Below are 23,508 nucleotides of genomic sequence, written 5' to 3'. Positions count from 1 at the left end.
ATGCCAAACTTTATGTTTTAGTGTTTCTTACAGCTGTTTCTAACTCAAATTAAAATGAGAAATGCATTTAGTCTTCAACAGGAGTGCCGTCATTCAAAAGCTGGCCACTCTGGAGATAATGCAACATGCTGGTGAATTTTATCCCTCTTTTTGCTGCAACTCCTCTGATATCAGTATCTTTTTATTTGTTCACAATTTGGCTCAAATGCAGATGTGAATCAATATGGAAAAAAAATTATTTACAACAAAAGCAAAATTCTTATTTCTTCCATTTCAAGCCCATATATTTTTTAACTTGGCTACCTGAAATTAGGAAAGAAAAATAGATATCAAAAGGACTATGAGAGCAGAAATGGTATTTTTTACAAATATTTAATATGAACTTGCCATTAAAATGAATTTTAAAAAAAAAAGTTAAAACCCTTTTGCTTTATTCTGGTTTATTTCATACACTAACAATATTTCAGATCAAGTAGTTTCTCAAGTTTCCTGTGTATGGTTTGTTTTTGCTAACTACACATTTAACAGATGTATAGGAAAGTAATTAAATTTTTCATTTCCCAACCTTCCTTAAAAAAAATCCAAAACCAAAAACAATCCCCTAAAAAACAGAGATGAAGACTCAAATGAAGAAGAGTTCCTTGAATTACATAAGTGATTTCTTTCGGACAAAGGACATTGCCATCCTTACTATTAATTTTTGCAATATCACAAGACAGAAAACATCTGCTGAAAAGATCCTTTCAAAAAGGAAAATACATAAAAGACACTCCCCAGGTACAATGTTTACTGCAAATGATTAAAATATTTCAGTGGTAATATTGCTTTTTTACTCAAAAAAAAATTCTATACAATACTAATTTCCAATAATCAGTAACAACAGACACTTTCTCTATTAACAACTTCAAGGTAGAACCGTATATACCATTCCATCAAAGAAAAAGACTCTTAGAAGGAATTTGTTCTGTCTGGATCAGAGAAAAAGAACCACTAGAGAAAACAGTCTGCCACTGCACATATATAAGAAATGTGTTGTCCCTATTTGACTTCAGGAAGTAATTCCCTTTCTTCTCAAGAAAGGGTTAGGTTTTATATGGGATTTACAACATGACAATAATGAAAATTCCCTAGGAGAGACAATACAGACATTGGTAGGAGGGAACAGGTGGCCCCACTGAATGTTTTGATAGTGATGCCTCTAGTCGGAAATCCAACATCTTGAGAAGTTCAGGTAGATGGAAAATATTCAGACATACAGCAGCCAGTTCAGAATAAACTATCTATGAGTTCAGCAGCTCACAGTATTAATTCAGAAAACTTCTCAGTGTAAGCAGCCATGTACATCATAGAGCTGCCTCCTGCTCACATAGGCAGCCTGCTCTGTTCTACAACACTTGGTAGTTCCTTGAAAAACTTTTCTTTTAAAGACAAGCGGTGCTAGAAAAAATCATTCTTCTTCAAACTAGAAAAAAGAGGAACAAATAGGACAAAAGAAGCACCACTTCCACCTAATCCATTATATAATCTGTTGCACTGGAGACATGTACATTACAAAAAGAGACATAAACATTAAGAATAGAACCCAAGAAACATTTCTTTTTCCTATTCTCCAGCTCAAAAAGCAGTTTGTACTCAAACAGTAGTTTTAAAAGAAATCACTGCCATCTTTATGAGGAGATACAGCACAAAAATCTTCATCCTGAAGCAGGCTAAGTTTGAAAAAGTAAACATCTTTGATCAGAAAATAATTATATAATCCAACACTAACTTCATCATAAGAAACCACCCTCCCAGCATGCACTGGTAGGACTTTTTAGTAAAGAAAAGCAAAGAAAATAATAGCAGGTTTGGGAGGGTGGGTATAAAGCAAATGCAGGAATTTTCTTTTAAAGACTTTAGCAGACAACAGGTCCCCTTGTTCCTTGCTCTACATCTAGGCAGTCCCCTAAGGCTTTACAGAAGGAGGATTTATTCTCTTGGAACCAGTATGAGAGAACAAGGCCTTGGTGGAAGACAGAAAAAGGTAGTTCTACAAATAAAGGTTTCCAAGCACCTTACACTGGATGGAACAAATACAAGTTTAAAATAGTTAATGCCAGACTCAATACAAAATCTCCACTTCATTTGAGTGAGTCTCTGACTCCATCTTCTACTGCAGCAATGGAAGCGAATAATTCAGGTACACTTTAGCCTCACCTACCCCAAACAGAGAGTTTATCTACTTCCCCGAGAAACTCTATCAAGTACCATGCATGTAAAATAATGAGAACTGCAAAGAAAACACCAAAAGCTTTTCCTCTTTCGAAATCCAGCCAGCATTCTCATCTGCAGGGCTGATGAACAAACAATATTAAAAGAAATAGAAGCACATAATTAGCTTAACTTTAATCAATCCCCAGTAAGGTCATTGTCAATCTGACTAATAATAAATCTAAAAATTCCTTCAAAAGCTGTGCCTAGAAGTTTATACTCCCCTAGTCCCTTGCACAGTACATAATTAGATTTTTCAAAAATATGAACAGAACCTTTCATGCCTTCCATGCAGCTGTGTCAGCTTTAGAACATATATTCTCTTTGCAAACATGTCCATATCTTGTGATGGTTTCTATGGCTAGTGCTTACACTGCTAAGAACCAATGCTTGGCTACTAGAATTTTTGACAACCTGAGGAAAAAAAATTGCTAATTCTTTTCCTTCCACTCACCAAGAAAGACAGAGAATTTGAAATTAATCAACTAATATCCACAATTAAAAGGAACATTTAATACTCTAGAACAGAACTTTAAATTGAGCATTTTATTCCACTAATATCACAAACCACAATAAGGAAAAAGTCTGCTTCTTTTCCTTCAATCAATACAATCCCTTAATTATTCATATTTCAAAACATTTACATTATATATTAGCATTATATATTTGTAATTGATAAACTGAATCAGCAAGGTAATCAATAAATTTTCAATTACTTGTGGCAACTAGATGAGATGACAGCACACAAACTAATAATTGATGATAATCACCTAAAGAACAGGTTCATGTGTTATGTAAGTAATGAGTTTCTGGGTTCCATTTTTAATAGCCAACTGCAATCATAAACATGTATTTCCTCATTTGCTTCATGAAAAGGTTTATTATATATAAATTGAGACGTGTTCACCACAAAACCAGCCAGCATAGCTTCTTTTTGCAAGCACCATACACTGCTTTTTATGTTATGGAACACATTAGTGTAATTGTAGGTGTAACAGGAGTGTTAATTTACTTACTAGTACATCGTAGCATTTTTACATCCCTAAAAAATGGGTTCTCAATAATGTCATACTTACAACATCAAACTTCTGTGTGATGTTCCCCTGGACATCAAGTAAATAAACTTTGCCACAATGTGTTCCCAGTGCCAAAAACTGTAGAGGAAAGAGATTGATTACATAAACAATAATACAGCAATGCTAAATGAACTCCAGGATGTTTAGCAGATTAATGATTAGCAACTGGGGGAAAAAAAAAGCCCACCATTTTCTAAAGCAAAAGGTTATTTTAAATGTACCCAAAGAATAAAACAGGGCTTCAAGCCCATATTACTGTGATAGTGCAAGTTAGCCATCAGAATGAGTCATGAGGACCCTCATCCACTGACAACTAATGGTGTATCTGCAGTCTGTACACACCTGCTGATGGACTGTGGCAGCAAATTAAAAATGCCGTGTGAGAGCAAGGACCAACAGAGATCTGAAATAGCTCCTATATCCTTTCCGCAGTTTTGTTTCAATCATAATGCTTCCTGTGAGCTTTACTTTTAATTCTCCTTCAATAATGAAACAAAAACAAAGCGTTCAACACAGCAAAACGTCAGTTGTAAGCCGGGTAAAATACAGCTGAATTATGGAAGGTCTCTGACAGTGCATTTAAGCACACAGCTGCTGGGTTTGCTTTCCTTCACATAGCAACATTCCTAAATAGAATACTCCTAAGACAAATACACTCCTTTGGAAATCTCAGGAGTTTCATACTAAAAAATAGCAGTAAAATACAGTAATTTCCACATAAATCCATACCATCACAAACTTATTTTGATACAAACAAGAAGGGAAATAATTCTTAGAGACCTGTTGTTAATTGAACCATGTAAACTACATCTAAGCAGAAAAGGTAGAATTTCAGTACTACTTGATTTATGACAGAGGTTGCTTTTATTTGCCCCCTTCCCCAACCCCCCACCCCCCTTTCAGCATTACTGAAATAGTCTAGGCTATTCAATTCTCTGTATTTCACTGCATGTGAGCATGCTTCATTGCAACTTATAATGAAATGCTCAAATTTACAGGCGCTGCTAAGCGTGTCAGTCAGGCAGCGCAATCTTTAAAAAATAACCTTACAGAAAGTCAAGGTTTAAAAGGATTCATCAAAATGGAATTGCTTAAAATGAAATTTCAGTTCAGGCACTTAAAATATGAAGCTACATTAAAAGGAGTCAAGAAAGGAAAAGAAGCAGTTCATTAGAAATTCATTCCCTGCAATGCCTTTCACTCCTGCAAGGTTGCCTTTTTTCAGGAAGAAAAAAGTCCCCTGGGTAAAAAAATCAATACTGGTTAATAAAACATCAGGTGTGCAGACATAACTAGGTATGACTATTCCACTGCACAGACCTGCTTGAATGCACCAGGTGCCATGACGATTAGTCATCCAGTGCAGACAGCAAGCCTGGTGAAAATATTATGCTTTAGCAGCAAAAAAGAAAAAAAACAAATTCTAGGGGGAAATAAGTCTGAACACAGAAGCCAGATCTCAGGATTCCCAGCCTTAGTCAGAGTCATGTTTTACACATTACTGTAAAATTTTGCTAATTATAGCATTTAGCAGGGCTTTTCCAGCTCATTCACGGAAAAAAAAATCCCCCCAAAACCAACCAGAATGAAAGAGAAACACTCTTGCGAAACCTATAACCCACCTCCATTTTTAAACTATATGTTTTAACAGACCCATTCCTAAAAAACGGCAGTACCTGGCTTCTAACAGCATTGATCCTTCTCATAAATAGTGTATCTAGTTCCCTGGAAAACTGAAAGTGTTGGGATACTTCAACAGTTTTCCTGTATTGTCATGCTTTGTGACACAATAGTAAAAGCAGTAAGCTGCACATCCTTATAGAAAAATCCTGTTAAACCTTTGGCTTTCAAAATTTACCAGAGACTCGGGAACAAAAGGTAACATAAACAGGCCACAGACAGGGAGAAAATGCTTGCCAATTTTCCAAATATCTGTGTAATTCTAAGTTGTCAAAAACATTTTTAAAAGACTTATTGTTTTCATTCACACAGTTAAAATACAAGCTTCATCTTAAGAGCCTCTTGAGCCATAGCCACAGTCCTCTAAGGAAAAGAAACACAGCACAAGTCAATCTAAAAATACAGCCAAATAATAAAGATAGATCCCTCAACAATAACTGTTAAGGAGATATTACTGGCTGTGAAAAATTATACAGTCAGAAAATAGCTACTGTGTTTTACATACTAATAGTTAACAAATCATTAACTCATACTTTCAGATGCTCTCCAGCATGCTTTGATGTTCTTATATGTTTTTCAGTATTTATAAAAGAGAAAGAAACTCATAAAATACAAAAGCAATTGCTTAAATCACTAAAGAAGCACATGAAGTTTACTTCCTTTAAGGACAAAATATTAATTCTTCTTAAAATTTCTTTACTTTGCATTTCTATTACTTTATCCCTATCATTCTCGGGTATGTCAAAAACCTTAGCGTGTGCATTTCTTCTCCTTGCATTTAATATATTGAATCAGGGAAGAAGAACAGGGAAGGGTCAGTATGATACCCCCCAAAAGAAAAACCTAAGCAAACAGATAATACTGTAATTACTCTCTTCTACACTGTATTAACATGTCTTCCACAGCTGAATATATGCCAAGCTCCTGGCATGATCAAGTTGCTCTTCACTGATTCAGGCTGTACAAATAAGCACAGTATATACCAATTTCTTTTCAGAATAAAGAAAACTTAGGACTGTATTCTGATTGCAGTTCATAATATTATTCATAACGAAAACTGAGTGAGCATTTTTCTAGTAGTTTATGTAAACTTCTCATTGAACAAATCACTGCATCTTAAATTCTCACCTCATTTCCTCATTGAGGAAATGTTTTTCTCAGTGAGAAAATATTTCATTCAGACAAGAAGGGAATTGATTCAGAGAGATCTGCTCTTAATTGAACCATGTGAACTACTCATTTTAGCACTGAGAAAATGTGGATTGTTCAATACAGGTTAATGGTGAATTTTTTTTATGTTACTGTTGTCTTGCACTGCAACTCTAGATTTCGTGTCACTTCTACACAGAAATATACTGATGAATTGTAAGTACAGCTAAATATATAAAACCAAGCAGAAGTCTTATCTCAGCAAGAAAGTCACATAATACCTTTTCATGCACTGTCATGCAGCTGGCTGCATCCTTCTGGAGAATTTCAGTTACTCCATTAGAAAGCCGTTCATACTTGAGCTTAGGTTCTTCTTCACTCTCATCTTCCTAAATTTTTAAGAGTGTAAGAAAAAGGGAGCAAGAGAGAAAAAAAAACAACAAAAAACATTTAGAAGTTTATTTTAGATAAACACAAAAGATATCCCAAAACTATCACACAGCAACAAACGAAGATGGATCACGGTGATCTCTTCACAACAGCCATTACAATTAAAGCCAAACTTCCACAGTTTTATCATCTGAAGGGGTTTGGGCTGTGCTTTTTTGTTACTGGCTTTTCTTTTTACTCTGAAGTTCTGGGTGCAAAGACTGTATAGCAGCATGTCAGTTCAGCTGTAAGAGGCATTTAGATGATACCTAAAAAGCAGGAAAAAGTGGGCATGTGTACTTTGTTACATATAGTTAGTAATTTGCAATTTGAAGTAAAATACAAAAAGGATGGATATGAAAACGAATGACGATTAACTAAAGTGAGCCACTGTAGCCAYGATTAACTGAAAGCTGAAGCATGCACGTTACAAGAAACTTCATGACCTTTACAAGATACTGCACCTCTGTAGGGAGGATAGAAGCAAAATGCTGTGAACAAAAATAAGAATCCACTAGGAATAAGTTAATTGTATAAAATCCACCAATTGGGCTTATGGTGAAAAAACCCCAGTATAAATAGTTTTCTGGGAAAAGGATCTGGACACAGTATATTCCTACAAAAACCTTTATCTTCTGCATGTTAGGATCTTTTTCTGGTGAATACTGAAGCTTTCCTCTCTTTCTTTTCAAGCATATTAGTTAAATGCAAGGAAAGATGACAGTTCAAGGGGCAAAGAGTGAAGAGAAAGGAAACCTAGCTAGAAAAAAAACCCACCAAGCTTCAAATTTATTGATCAAAGAACAACCAATATGTTTATCTCCTAGGAAAAGAAAATCCAAGTCGCAAAATACCTCTTTGGTCATAGTCACCTATCTGCAACAGATGCTCTACTGAAGTACAATGCCAGAGAGATTCCACGGGCTTCAGTAAGTCTCAGTAATCTTACACATACACAGACATACACAAACCTTTATATATCCCTTGATCCTCACTGGGAAACACTATACCTGCATTAATACTCTCCTACACTCACCATTGACTCTAATGAATATATCAGCATTGAGTACATTTCCCACATAAAATACCAGGAACCAGAACATACCAGTATAGTGCTCTAGCTAAAGGAGTGCCTTGACTTCCCACCAACCACTGCTTTCCAATCCCTAAAAATGCAGTGCTGGCCTATGACAAAAGTGCCTCTGTGCAACACTTTCTTATAATCAATGATGCAAACAACAAATTTTGAAGAGAGACACGTTAACAGGTTAATAAAACACATTTTGTTTAAATTGCCTTTGAAGTACTAACGCCAGTCTTTCCCAAGTTAAACAGTTTGGCCATTTACCACGTGTGACACCATCATATATGGTAACATGTACATAATCTCATACAAAACATAAAATACATACATACCTATGGAAACACTCAATATTTAGCCCCATGCTTATAGAAATATGCTGTAAAGAGAGTAGGTTTTAAAATGTTATTGTGAGAGTTTTATGACAGAATACAAATGAGATTAATACAAGGACGTCAGTAGTGCACGACGTAGAAGTATGAAGCGAGGTGTCAAAATGTCCACTAGGAAACAATTTTATTCAGTAAATCTAACACTGAACAAAGTTGTTACTAGACAGAATGACAATGCCAAATTACAGGGCTGTATATAAATCAGTCAAATTTCTTGTGCCTACAGATCCTTAATAAATGGCTACAAGGCAGAGGGAGGAGGTAAAGTCAAAGTAAAAAGCATACATGTGATGGAAAGAAGGCATAAGGAAGTATGTGTCCATTTTATAACAATTAATACATTACTGCATTTTATACATTGCTTACAAAGATTACACTTGAAATGCATGGGCAATCATTGAATAAATTCATAAAAGTAAGAAGTGAACTCCAGTCATCTCGTTTTTGTAAGATCCCACACGTTGCTGGAGTCTGGACATCCAAAGTGCAACCAACATGAAAAGTTAATTCTAGTCTCTTGAGTCGTTTGCATTAAATCATCCATCCATGGACCATTAGATAAAGTTATTGTAAGTAAGTTTTGCCTGTCTTATTTATGAGTGAAAACTAAGTAATTTTTTCTGCACATGCATATACAAAAAATATATACTTTCAAAAGTCAGTGCACCAAAGCGTTCTGCCAGGCTTCAAAGTAAGCAAATAAAATGAAAACTTCCAAATATTAGGCATGATTATGTACCTATTTCACGCTTTCTCAACAGGTATCATCTATGTTAAATAAAAGTCAAGCTAAAAGGTGAATTGAAATGAGGTTGGGGTACTTTACTGTAAACCAAATGAAATGAAAAAAGTGATTTGCAAAAATTCAAGATTTCTCTACTGCTTCAGACTGATATATTAAATGCATTTGATGAATTTTTATTTAGAGTATCAGAGTTTACCAATTTTAAAGGTATTTTTTCTATCAGGAAAAGTTTTATGCGATTAACTTCTAAAGTAAACACAAGCCAGTGTTAATAAAAGCAAATCAATAAGTTTTGTTACATTTTAATAATCTTGAAAACCCACAAATTAAACCATGAGTAGCCTGAGTTGAGATGTCAGTCAGCTGCGTTTCTATGACAACCCAGAGGAATAGTACAAGTCCTGACTTGCAGCAAAGCTAAGATACAAAGAGAATGACATTTACCCCATGCAAGAAAACTCACAGCTTCCCTTTTTCAAGTGAAAAGCAATAAGATAATCAATTGCTGAACTTACATAGACACTTTTAATTAAACCATCCTAGAGGAGTCTAAAAATTTCAAAATAAATTTTATAACACTGCTTTTTCTACCACCACTTAATACTACTTGAATATTTACTGCCTAAAATTATCTGAAACAACCATACGGAATTTTGATATTCTTGACAAGTGTTCTAAGAGATGAAGAAATATATACTGCATAAAATGTGTAAAGCATTCCACACATGGCAGCCTTAAATCCTGAAAGGGAAGGAGATACACACAGATGACAGGCAGAAGATACCTTTGTGAAGTTGTAAAATAAATAACGACCATTTTTCAATGAAAGGAATGCTAACTTGAAACTCACACCCCATTTAATTTTCGACTTCCCTTTTAATGCTAAAGCTAGGATTCATATTGCTAAAAATATGATGTAAAGAACAGGTGAATCCACAAACATTTCCCATCGAAATCACACTTCCAACTGAATGAAATACTCTAATTAGCCCCTAAAACAAATACAACCCCCTTCTTACTCTCCTTCCAGCTCTTCCAGCTGTCCTTGCTGAACACTACTGAACTGAAAACAAATCCCTTTTCATACACCCAGCATCTACTCACTACCACCTCTTCTTCTGGAATGGATTTACAAAACTGATGAGAACCGCAAATGGGCAACAAGCTCTCAACAGGCCAGTGCTACTGTGAGGGATGTTCACCTGCCTTTTTGAACACAGGTTCACAACCTTCTTCAGATATTCTGTCCCATCTTTCCTAGCTTTGTCTATAGGAATTACTGTGTTGGAATTAAAGAGTAGGAAAAAAAAAAATCTGAAATCAGTCCTCGTGAAGAAAATTCCCAGAAGGAACCTGTGGGCAGTTCCCAGAGTTATTCCATTAGCCCACATTTGCTCCTGCAGCAGAGGATCTGCCCACAGGACAGTCTGTCACATGAACTACATGCTCTACTGATCACAGATACTCTAATTATGTTACGGGCACTGACAGCAAAGTGTCAGCCTTCCCGCACGATTTGCCCTCGAAGTTTTTCAAAGCCTTTATAGAAATAAACGGTGCATACATTATAAGGCAAGTGTCCTTCCCCTTTGCTGCACATCTTCTGTCCAGTCCCAGCTAGAATTCCAATTCTAATTACTCTAAGTGTCCATTCCAGCCTTGTTTATGCCTGCAAATTTTGATCCTGCAAAGCATTTAAACTCCAGTACAAAGATAGCTGAGGTCCATCAATGAAGCAATTTCAAAGAAGACACATTCACACCCTACTCCCACAAGGCCCCAAAATCATTAACCTTTGTAAAAGGATATTAAAAAAATACTAAATCTCATAAAAAGACAAAATAAACAAAAACCCTAAAGTAATTTTCTCATGCTTTCTTTCAAATTTATATTGATTTCAGAGATTTTAAGAAAGATGTCAAATTACTTCATTTCCTCCTGGCCAGGAGAGGGTTAATTTTTTGCAGTAGCCAGGAGAGGCATGACTAACGACACAAAGACTATTCTACACCACCTCATATCATTGCCAGGTGTGGGGAGGGAAGAGGGCCCTTCTGGAGAGAAGGGGTTCCATCTGGTTGAGCAAAGAATGGGTTGGGTGATGCTGGTTCCAGAGTAGCGGCAGGGTGAGTATTTTTGCATGTGAATCCCGTTCTCTCTTTTGTACGCTTTTGTTATTAGTACTGTTGCTGTTACTGTTCATTTTCTTATCACACTACTGTTTCAAATAAATTGTTCTTATCTCAACCCATGATCTTTCCCTTTTGTGCCTCCTACTCTCCTCCGCAGCCCACCACAGGGGAAGAGGGGAGCAAGCAAGCAGCATGTGGTTTGTAGAGTCTCAATGGGAGCATTGAAGTGGAGAGTATCATTCCTAAATCACAACAGCCCCTAGCTTACAGGGCCGTTCAAAGTGCTCTGCCTCTGTGTATCTAAATACTTAATGTTTAGGACACATTATAAAATCGCATTTAAAATACCCCAAAAATAGAAAAATAAACCAAAAAAAAAACCATTCTGCTGCAAAAGTGCAAAAGCCAACATTGCTGCAAAAGAGTGAGAAGAGACTAGTTGGCAATTCGTGAGATTAACTCTTCTTGACATTTAATACAGAAACCTTAGTATGAAATCAGCACTTTTATTTATTTAAACAGTCATCACTATCACACAGAAGAAAAAAAACTAAAGGAACTAGTCAGTGGTCCAGAATTACTAGTTTACATATGATATGAAAATCTCCAGTAGCACCAAAAAAATCAACTCAAACTATGTTTTAGTTAAAATAAAGGTTCACAGAACATATTCAGTTATGCAAAACCAAATAAACGCATCTTTAGTGCTCTGCTGGGAGCACCATCACTTCTTACAGAAATTCAATGACAAATGTAAAATGAAAAAGAAACCAACATAAAAAGACCTCAAGGCTGTCCCGTCCCGCTTGGAAAGAGGGAGTCGGGGAGGATTCTTTCAATAGATTTCTTGGACAAAAAATGAAGTGCAAATGCGGAAATATTATATCTGAGAACTGTTTATTGATAAAGAAGGGTAAGAGTTCCTACCACTTTTTACTAAGGGAGGATAGAAAAGAGGGAAAAGGAGAAATGGAGAGAGACAGAATAGCAGACAGATTGTTACCGCTGTACCCAGGTGTCTCCGTTTGGAGACAATGTTTTCAGAGGAAAAACGTTACAGGGGAATGTTTCCTCTGAAATGAAAATAAATTTGATAATTTYTCTACCAACGAGAAATAGATGCTGGGCAAAAAAAAAGTGAAGAGAAAAAGGTAGTTTATTAACAACAACAAAATAACACAGTGCCCACAGGACACAGATAAAGAGTAACTGTCAGAGAACAAGGATACAGATAAAAAGTAACTGTCAGATATTCAAACAAAAAAAAAACTCGACACGCAGCAAGGCAGCGACTCCGCCCCCCCGGGAAAAAAAAACAAAAGGAAAACCCACGTGGCGGTTCTTGTAACAGTGGCAAGAGGAAAAAAAAACAACCGAAAGAAAAGAACAGTACCACAGTCTCAGCTTCCCAGTGAATGATGAATCAGAGGGCTCCGCGTGCCTCCGCTGCCAGCCCGGTCCGCCCTGGGATCCCGGACGGAATGGAGCCGCGCAGCCCCTCCCTCAGCGGGACCCAGGAGCAGCAGGAGACGCAGAGGGGACGTTCGAGGAAAAGCCTCCGAAGCCAACCAACTGAGCCAGCAGAAACTGCGACACTGTAACTGCTCCACGCAGCAAGCCAGCGACTCCCACGACGAGAAGCAGAGAGAGAGAGAGCGAGCAGCTCGAGCAGCCAGATCTCGTGGCAGCACTGGCAGTTAAACTGTCCGCTGTGGCTTCCCAGCAGCCCCTGCTTCTTTCTTCCGGGTTGCATTTAAAGAGATAAACATTTTTTTGGGCATATGTGCCAACGGAAAAGGAATACAGAACAAAACTGGCACCAAACATCAACCCAAGACACCTGGGCACCCCGTCGATGCTGGCAGAAGGAGCGTGTGTGTGCTGCGAACCGCGAGGAGTCTGCGTGGCTCCTGAGGAGGGCTGGGCGCGATTTCCAAACAGCAGCGGCTGCATGTCCCTCCCGTCGGCGGAGAACACGGTGCGGTGGCTACGGGCACACTCGTGGGATCGCTGCGGCTGCTGTGGGCAGGCTGGGGCTGCGGGCACTGCCGGACACACGGCTGAGGGCAGGCTGGGGCTGCGGCACTGCTGGACATATGGTTGTGGGCGGGCTGGCTGCTGCGGGACCCACGACAGCGACTGCTGTAGGCGGCRGCTCCGTCGGGAAGAGCAAACACGACGTTGTCGCAGGGTCAAGATGCCTCGGGGAAGAGGCAAAACAGAGCACACGGGCAGGACAGGTGCAGACAGGGAAGGCAGGATTACAGGGAGAAAAGGAAAAGCGAGGGAGCGGGGGAAGGCCAAGGTGACTCTCGGGGCGGGCTCCTGCTCCCTCCTACAACTCTAAAGGAAAATGGCTCCCGTTCTGTCGAAGTTAGTTGCTTTTATATGCCTCGCCCTCCCATAGCGTGATTTCCTGCGCGTTTTTTCCGCGCACTGTTTTCCTGGGCATCCGGGCATCTGCCCCACCAACAAGGTGGGGGCAGGGTGCTTGCAGAGCAGTGGGGAAAGCTGTCTCTCCTGTGACTGGCTGCCAGGCAAAGCCTCCTGAGAGACAGAGCTCCCAGCAAGCACACTACTCCCGGGAGCCATCTTTTACCTCGTGGAACCTATGTTGAAGCATGAATAAGAATCAGACTGGTCCCTGTCACCACCTCGTGACTTAACATTGTTCACACGGTGATAGTGACAGTCAGAAGGAATGCGAAAGACAGAGGGAGAAAGAGGAAGGGAAAGGTAGGGGTATCTAAATAATTTAGATTTCTTAACATATTTAATATTGTGTAACAATGTAATAATAGAACAATATAATTTACAGATAAATGAAAGCTTGCTGGACTTTTGTGTTATGTTCTTCACACTTCAGTCCAGCATACTGCTTTATTTTTAGAACATAACAAGAACAGTAATAATCCTGTAATACAAGCAAGCAGGTTCTCAGTCCTTTCGGAACTGGGAATATAACTGTAATGTCAGAATGAAGGGATAATCTACCTGTAGTCACTTCCACTCCTACTAACACATACTCTTTCCTTTTTGATCTCTTAGAGGTTTTAATACAATCAACTTGTTAAGCTTCCTATAGTCCTTGTCCTCTTATAAGACTTTTGCTCTAGTGTGGTTTTGTTTCACATGTAGCCACTCTAGGAAGCATTCTCAGTTCTCAACTGTTGTTTCTTGGTTTTGTGGGACAAGTCTGATCAGTTCATCCACTTTGTTGTTCTTTTTGGCTGCTGGATCATCTTCTGTTTGATGGGCAGCTATCTATGCTACTGCAAAGTCACCTTCCTTTGCAAATGTTAAGATGTCCTGCCACTTCTTCTGTCAAACTGGAATCCCATTGACCTCCCACCCATGGTGTTTTCAGAATGAAAGCCGTTCAGTGAAGACAGCAAAGGAATCAGTATAGATGAAGACAGGACAGAAGGACAGGTGTTTACGTTGGAAAGCACTTCACACAGCTACCAGTTCTCCAACCTGAGCACTATCTTCACCCTTAGTGACAAGTTGTTGCTCAATATTGGTCTGTAGGGTGATTGCACTTCTACACTTTGCCTTCTCGCTTAGCTGAGGCATCAGTGAACCACACATTTTGCAAGTGTGGGGAGAAGGGTGGTGCAAATTTTTACTAGAGAGAGATATGACACTCTCCTGATCTGAGGTGTCCTGTTCTTGAATAGTTAGCAATTTGGTGGTTTCTTCTGTTACTTTGAAGTTGTCACAATAATGTTTTATTTGCGCATGCCACCTCCTAACTGAAGCTCTTTGGGCCACCCAATTAGGGGGAGGTGTTCCTATTAAAACTGGCCTTTTTAACCTTAAACAGTCTCCTCAGCGTGAGTGCAAATCAAACTCCTTTTGTCAAAAGAAGTAAAACATTTCTGGAAACACTAAGTACACTAATAATATTGCAATAAACATACTGTACTATAGCAGTGTTCTCTTCAAGGGGCACCCTATTTTAATTAATATGGTTTCCCTGTCTACTCCGAGATATTCTTAGTGGGTCATGTTTCATACATATAGGAATCTGAGGGAGATAAACAGTTACGCTGAGTATCTCCCCTGCAATTCTTCAAGCAGCAGTTTCTCTCTGTATTCTGCTGCAGCTAGCAAAGCCCTAAGATGATCATTTTCCATCCTGAGTTTCTTAATCCAGCCTCCAGGCTCTCTTCCACCTAAGCTGGGTGAGGCCTTCAGCTTTTCTATACATGACTTCTCTGGTGCACTCTCATCTCCACTTAGATCCATTAAAGGGGATGTATCTGGCTTTATGTTATACTTCTCTGCACTTTGTTTATTGGGTATCCTCTCTGGCTACTTAGACACTACCTGTTCTAGTTGATCTGTGGAGAGACCGTCCATTAGCCTTTTTGGGATTCTCTTTTGCCAACCTTGTGATTAAATCGCTTGTCTTGTGAGTGGACGCTTCTACTCACTCTGGTTAGAATGTGGGGTAATCTTAGGTGATAGTCTAGGACTAGAACGTACACGTCTCACCTCAAGAGTCTCTGGTTTGCTGACTACTAGCTTTACGGGACCGTACTTCCATCCAAAATTAATCAGTTCCCGGGCTACCTCTCCCCAAGTCCATACTTTGCCTCCCGGGGCAGTGCCATCTCCTGCAGGGGAAGAGACGATACCATCCAAGGCAGCAGCCACTCTCTSAAGTGGGGCCAAAGCCTGTATTTTCCCTTGTAATTGTATTGCCATTGGTTTTAGAGAATCAGGAAGCCTTCTGATTAGTGGGGTCATCTGATCAGCATCTACTCTCAGCATCATAGGTGATTCTTGTAATGGGGTTAGCTTACGCTCATACATTACTTGAATACATGCTGCCTTTTGGACACTTTCAACTATCCCATCTGTGATACTTTATATGGCTAGAGGATCACCTCTCTCCAGAGGGTTTAAACTTCTAGCCCAGAAAGCTGCTCTCTGGGTTAGGGACTACGAGGCTCGGTGGTTCCCGGTGGTAAGAAACACTCCAGGTCTCCAATATCCCTCGGCTTCCTTTTCACTAAGAAGGATTTGGTTTCTCTCACTCAAAGAAACTCTCCAAACAAATTCTGTTTCAGATTCCCGGGGGTGTCTGCTAAAATCTTTTTTTAACTTGGCTAGTTCAGTAGCAGTAAAGGGAACCTCTTTCGTTGTAATTGCAGGTGCTTGGTTCTGATCATTTTCATACAAAAGCTCAGTTTTTATCAGCGGGCACAGACGTACCGCGCCGTTGGGCCGGGTTTGCGAACCTGTTTGCTCTTTTCTGGGTTCTGCCAGAGGGAGTGCTCCGGCCGTGCCATCATCCGGGCACGCTCTTGCAGCAGCCGGCACGGCGGGCTCCTGAACTGGCTCCTTTTGCAACATTTGTATTAAACTCCTGTTCTGATTTCTGCTTTTTTCTAGCTGTCTTTCTAGCTCTGCCACTTGGGCTTGTAGGGACCGAACTTGTGCTTGTAGAGTTTTAATCACAGCCGTCTCTCTATGGCTCTGGGCTGCTCTCTCTTGCATGGCTGAAGCGAGTGCTGCTCTCAACACAGCACAGACAACCGCCTTGCCTTCCCTCGGTTTAGATTTTGCTTTCAATCGCAAAGCTGTGATACGATCTACCACGCTTTGCACGCTGTGTCAGTGCTCTGCAGCCCACTCTAACCCAGTCAGAGAGGGTCTAGCTTTGAAAGCTTCTAGAAACTCAAGCAAGGGGGCGGATGGGTTTCTGCCTGGTTTCTCTTGGCGGGCAACAATATCCATTGCTATTGTTTACTGAATCGAAGGCAAACGACTTTTGGGATGGCCCACACTTTCACTCAATCCTCGAACTAAGTACTCTCCAAACACACACAAAAGTTTTTAACTAACCGCACACCACCTCCCGCAGAGGGTAACACTGTTCTCCCACTGGGAGAACCCGTGCAAGCAGCCTGACACTGCAAAGAACAACCCAGCACACTGCGAGAAGGGGCAAACAATTCTTGAGGAGGGTCTCACTGTAAGATTTCTGAGTGGCCCAAAGCACTCCCCAAGAGAACACACTTTTAAATACGACCTAATATACTGCAAAAAGGGGACAAAAAATACTTCTCGAGTGGGGTCTCACTGTAAAGTCTCCAAGTGCCCCCAAAAGCACCACCCGAGAGATCACACCGTCAGGCACAAAGGCAGTTACACAAAGAGCTACAGAAAGGGGTGTGGAATGCGTCTCAGAGAGGGTCACACTATACAAGTCTCAAAGTACCCCAAAAGCACTCTCTGAGAGAACACACAGTGAATCAGTTACAGGCGCCACATTTCAGGAGGGTCACACCGGTTTTTTTCCTTTAATGCCCAAATAAATCTCTCCCTAAAACAAACACACACCAAGCAATTTAAAGCAGATATAATATTTTTTTGTCCAAAAATCCCACCGCTGCCACCAATTTAATGTCCTATCCCGCTTGGAAAGAGGGAGTCGGGGAGGATTCTTTCAATAAATTTCTTGGACAAAAAATGAAGCGCAAACGCGGAAATATTATATCTGAGAACTGTTTATTGATAAAGAAGGGTAAGAGTTCCTACCACTTTTTACTAAGGGAGGAGAGAAAAGAGGGAAAAGGAGAAACGGAGTGAGACAGAATAGCAGACAGATTGTTACCGCTGTACCCTGGGCACCCCGTCGACGCTGGCAGAAGGAGTGTGTGTGTGCTGCGAACCGCGAGGAGTCTGCGTGGCTCCTAAGGAGGGCTGGGCGCGATTTCCAAACASCAGCGGCTGCATGTCCCTCCCGTCGGCGGAGAACACGGTGCGGTGGCTACGGGCACACTCGTGGGATCGCTGCGGCTGCTGTGGGCAGGCTGGGGCTGCGGGCACTGCCGGACACACGGCTGAGGGCAGGCTGGGGCTGCGGCACTGCCGGACATATGGTTGTGGGCGGGCTGGCTGCTGCGGGACCCATGACAGCGGCTGCTGTAGGCGGCAGCTCCGTCGGGAAGAGCAAATACGACGTTGTCGCAGGGTCAAGATGCCTCGGGGAAGAGGTGAAACAGAGCACACAGRCAGGACAGGTGCAGACAGGGAAGGCAGGATGTTGTGGTTTATGGGGATCTCCTTTTGTTTCCTTTCGTGGGAATTTTTTCTTTCCCATTTTTGTTGCTGATTACCAGGTCATCYTTTTGATGGCAGGGCGATTAGTAAAGACAATAGGACCTACACCCCACCCAAACGACCTACACCCCACCCAAACGACCTTGCTAAGTACTGGGAGGGGGTGGGTGTGGGTGTGGTGGTGGTGGGTAACTATATATACTGCCCTGCTTGGCTCAGAGGGGTTGTTGGCCTGCTACCTGTGGAGCAGAGCTCAACTGCTCTTTGGTTCCTGTTTTTGCTGCACTGTGATCTTCTGCCTCGATCTGAGCCAGCCGGGACCTGTGCCACAGTGCTYCTGCAGTCACYGGGGAATCAGGTGAGYATCTCTGTGTGAGGCTGTCACTGGGCTTGTGGCTGGGCTGGTTGCTGCTATTGTTGTTACTACTTATTTTCACTTTGTTATACATATTAATAAAACTGTTATTCCCTTTCCCCCATACTCTTGCCTGAAAGCCCGTGTTTTTTTTCCAAAGCTATAATAAGTCAGAGGGAAGGGGGGGTCATATCCACCACTCCAAGGAGGGGGTCCCTGCCTTTATTGGCAAAACACCTGTCTTTCAAACCAAGACACAGGATTACAGGGAGAAAAGGAAAAGCGAGGGAGCGGGGGAAGGCCAAGGTGACCCTCGAGGCGGGCCCCTGCTCCTTCCTAGAACTCCAAAAGAAAATGGCTCCCGTTCTGTCGCAGTTAGTTGCTTTTATATGCCTCGCCCTCCCATAGCGTGATTTCCTGCGCGTTTTTTCCGCGCGCTGTTTTCCTGGGCATCCGGGCATCTGCCCCACCAACAAGGTGGGGGCAGGGTGCTCTCAGAGCAGTGGGGAAAGCTGTCTCTCCTGTGACTGGCTGCCAGGCAAAGCCTCCTGAGAGACAGAGCTCCCAGCAAGCACACTACTCCCGGGAGCCATCTTTTACCTCGTGGAACATACGTTGAGGCATGAATAAGAATCAGACTGGTCCCTGTCAAAGGCCCAAAATGAAGTCTCCAGGGATAATTACTTACTTCTCTTCTATATGGGCAGAAGTACAAAGTGAAGCAAAATACCCAGCAGAACTCGGTTGCCAACATCATTTATTACCTTTCTTGGTTTTAACATCTTGACTTGATCCAGGGTATAACTGTCTCTAACCGTTAATATTTCAAATGAAAATAATGTCTTAACCAGAGTGCTGAGTGATTGTCTCAGCTTGTTTGAGGACCTGTGAGACTGGCTGGGAGGGATCTTTCATCTCTAAATCCCCTATTTGACATGGGAGCAATAGGTACCCAAGTGGCTGGTACCCTGCTGAGAAGCGGAATGGGTGACTTCTAAGCAGACTGCTATGAAAGTCACATCATCAGTGGGGTTTTTACACCATCATCTGAACCCCTAGCTGTCTGCAAACCCTTCCAATCACCAACATTGCTTGGAAGGACAGGATTGCACCCAGGAAGACTGTACAAACCTTACTTTGGACAAGGGAGCCCAACAAGCACCTTACAAACTTCAGGTTAACTACCACAAAAGATATGGATAAAAMTTTTTATTTAAACCTTCACATCATTTCTACACCTGGGAGTTGTACCAAATGGGTCATAATGCCTCCTTTAGCCCAATAAAGAAATTACTACTATTTCTGGTCTTTATTTTTCTCAGTTCAGGTCCCAGACCTTTGCTAGGACCCAACCATCTCCATTCATTCAAAGTAAAGACATAACCAATTTCTAAAGGAACCTGATTTTATGTTTGCTAAATCCTATTCTCCAAACTTTACAGGGAAAATACCTAATACCAAGTCCCTTAGACAAGCAGGTTCACTTATCTGTCATCTCTAGTTTTTTCTACCCACATCATATTTAGGCTAAATGTGGCTCAGCTAATCTGGTAATCCAGGTAACCAGAGAGAAGGCTCCATATTCTCAGTATTACCCCAGGAATATCCACGTGCATAATTTCTTCACCATGTTTCACACTAAAATGTTTACTTTTTCTAATAGCCGTATGCTAAAACACCGAGACTTGCCATACTTTTCTTATACCTAATGGCAGCAATTAGGCTTGACAAACCATAGTCTCTTCAGCCTGGAAATAATGCTTCAGTTTAGACACCGTTTCTCAGTTAGGACTAAGCAAATTCTTCAACCTAGTCTGGACAGCAAGGCAAGATGCAGACAGAGCAACTCTACTGCAGCTCTGCATGACAGGGTCTGCTGACTAGGTAACTCCCAATTTTGGGACACAAATGGAAAAGAAAAACAGTGACTTTGCCTACCACAATGTTATGAAGGTGAAAGGGTTGAAGGACTACCTTCCAAGTACCAGTCAATCCTGCCTATAATCCAATTATCCAAAACACATAGATTAAAGAGTCTGGCTCCCAGTGTAATGCTTAACCCTGCTTTTAAGACTGCAGAGTCCTGAAAGCTCACAAGTCTTCCCCCAGCCTCCCCATTACAAATCTCCTCTACTCTGTCCCCTTGTAACCCTCAGATGGACTTTTGCTGATACCCTAACTACCCTCAAACACTTCATCAAGCCTTCTCAGCCTAGACTCCAAGTAAAATTTCAGCACTCTTCAGTGTGCCTGCAAAGAACTCTATCTTCTTCCTCTTCAAAATGATCATGTCCTCAGTTGGAAGCTCACTTCCACCCAGGCAACCCTCATGGCATAGCTTTCCTATACAGAGTTTTTAATGACTGCTTATAGCCTGACATGCAATAGCTGCTCACAAGACACCAGAATCCAGCATGAACAGCTCACCAAGTATACTAAAGTTGGTTCCTGGAAAAGGCAGAGCACAGCTCCCATCCCAGCAGCATACCCACACCAGCTTAGAGACATTCAGGGGATAGAGATCAAGACTGACCACTGAGCAACTGGATTTGGAAATGCAAATAGTTACCATCCTGAATTTCCATGTCCTCTATCCATGCCCTAAAAGCACAGATGTTCTTATAATTCATGGAAAGAAAAATGAATTTTATAAACGAATACAGGGTTAACATATGCAAATAAACACACTGCCCATGGGCTATACATGAGAATACAGAAAATGAATAAAATAATCTAGCAAAAAAACCTACTGCAAGTGAAAATATCACATGGGAGCAATTAATGACTTAACACATGCAGGAGGGTAATTTTATTCTTTTATTCATAAAGTAAAAAATACTAAGCAGCAAGCTGTAACAAATTCCTAACATCTGTTGATGAACTTAAGGAAGTAACATCATGATTTCACAACATAGTAGGGAGATCCCTTTGACTTCCGCCCCAGATTACGTTGAAGTCCCTGCACTATTTGGTAAAAACAATGAATAGGTTCTTTAGTTTTTTTGAGAACATGAAAATGAAGAAAACATATACTGTTATACTTGTGATGAAGTTAATTTGTCTTATCTCTCTCTTCCTTATTACATTCCCATTTAACAGTCAAAACAGTCAGTTTTTATCAATCCTACTCTATTGCCTTATGACTGCAGGCACCAGAATATCACTTATACTTTAAAGATGAGGGGTAGAAGTTTTGAACCCTACACATTAAATTGGTGTATTATCTATTTTATATAAGAAGGAACCCAGGAATATTTCTGGATATTTGTCCCCTTCCCTCTGCCCTAAAAGCAAATATATTCTTCATGGCAACTTCATGTAATCTGACCTGCTATTAATTGCATTAAGTATGCAAACCAGTAGTCTTACTCCTCCTCAGCACCATCTGGAAAAACTTACTTGAAAATGATGACCAATTCTGGTCAGAATGGGGGTAGGAGGGAGGTTTGTCTTTGTAAAGTATTAGGACTTAAAATCATCAAAAGATGCAAATTACTGAGGTGGCCAATGAGGACATAGCACTATTATTGTAAAAGAGGCAGCTATTTACTCCAATTTCTTCCATTTTAACATCTGGCTTCTTTGGTGTTTGCCTCTAATGCTGCTCCTTTGGAAAGAAACTGCACAGAAGACAACATACTGCCTGCCATTCTGACATGGAAGTCAGAAAAAGACTTAGCCCAAGTCCTGCTTCTTCTCACACTAACTGGAACCTATGTTATAGTTTTGAAAAATAATTTAAATAATCATTATTTGTGGAAAAATAAATGGAAATTCACAATGAAGATTTAAAATTTATATTTTCATTGTTGCAAAACCTCTAGAAGACTGTTACTCTGTACAATCAAGAAATAAAGCATAATTTAGAAGCTAATCTGATCCTTAAAAAGATCGCACCTTTAACTCATTTACTAAAACTCTTCAAGGAGATCTCCCCATATTTGTTTTTTAAAAAGACTTCTCTGTTTTAAAGGGATGCAAACATATCTTCCCTGCTGGGTATTTCTAGGCCTTACCCTGCCTTCTTTCAAAAGGAAAAAAAAAAATCCAGAAGCAAACAGAAGAAAGCCCTCCATCCTGCACTGATTTCGATGATATATTGGCTTGCACTGAAGCATCAAGTGCCACAGAGCAAATAAGAATTACTGTAATAGGATGTGTAACTATTTCAAAGGGCGGCTTCATTGTAACCGTTTCTCTACCCTTAGGATATGGTTTCCTGACTTGTGCTCCTACCTCAGTGATAAAGGGACTATCTATGCTATTTTCAGAATCTAGATCCTGATTCAATTTCTCTCCATGCAATCAAATCTCTAACAGTAAAGGAATGTCAAGAAAAGCTCAGACTAAGGCCTTTAACCAGGCTGCTTGACAGTACCAAAACTGGAATACAATTGTATTGCAAGTTGTTGTTTTATTTACTGTGCTAAATTAAAATGCTGGGCACTTTACCAGATCCTTTGGAAGCTCACTAAGAGAACATAAACCTCTTTTCCTCCATTACTTTCATATCAAAAATTTGTTCCTACAGGAAAATTTTAACAAAGCAGAAAAACATATTGGTTTAAGAATGAGAATAGCAAAGAGCATTTCATCTTGAAGTCACTGGTTCAAAAGCAGGTAGAGCAATAGTGAATAAAAACCAGCAACCCACTGAAGTTTCCAACTTACACAACAGTTAATTTCAATTCTGAAACTACTGCTACACAAGAAAACAAAAGTCATGAAGACTGAAATTTCTAAACTATGACAACATGTTTGTGACAAATGCTACTAAACATATTTTCCCCTAATTCTATGGTGAAAATAGAGTCATGTTAGTTCMCTGTAAAATGTGAAGAAACTCTGATCTAGTTCCTTTGCAACTGGCCACAAAGCACATTTGCCAATGCTTTCCCACTACCTAGCTGTAAAATTGGTAAATATGGATTAGGATGGTAAAATTTCACACAGCAGCTTTCTATTCTCCCTGTGCATTTTCCACAGGGATTTATTTAATATCCTTGGAAAATGCAGATATGCACCAGGAGCACAGAATTAAGATGAGATGGTTGCCTATGAATTTGTCTCAAAATGGGCTACATTTACAGTATGAAATGACACACAGGTGAAAGAGAAAGCAGAGAGATTTTAGTTCTTCGC

At 40.3% G+C, this 23,508-nt stretch overlaps 1 protein-coding gene across 3 annotated transcripts in view; it reads right to left on the bottom strand.

Moving 5' to 3' along the window:
- Positions 1-23,508, bottom strand: part of VPS41 (VPS41 subunit of HOPS complex) — a 131,106-nt gene that overhangs the window by 90,625 nt on the left and 16,973 nt on the right. For all 3 annotated transcript variants that reach the window (XM_057371376.1, XM_057371377.1, XM_057371374.1), the window contains 2 exons: positions 6,437-6,544; positions 3,327-3,404 (listed from right to left, as the gene is read on the bottom strand). In XM_057371376.1, coding sequence (XP_057227359.1) covers positions 3,327-3,404; positions 6,437-6,544 — 186 coding nt within the window. The remainder of the gene's footprint in view (positions 1-3,326; positions 3,405-6,436; positions 6,545-23,508) is intronic.

The sequence above is a fragment of the Malurus melanocephalus genome, unplaced genomic scaffold, assembly GCF_030028575.1.
Source record: "Malurus melanocephalus ecotype Western Australia unplaced genomic scaffold, MMel_1.1 scaffold_145, whole genome shotgun sequence".
NCBI lineage: Eukaryota > Metazoa > Chordata > Aves > Passeriformes > Maluridae > Malurus > Malurus melanocephalus.
Note: the sequence above shows the minus strand (reverse complement) of the source record. Positions and strands in the feature narration are given on the sequence as shown.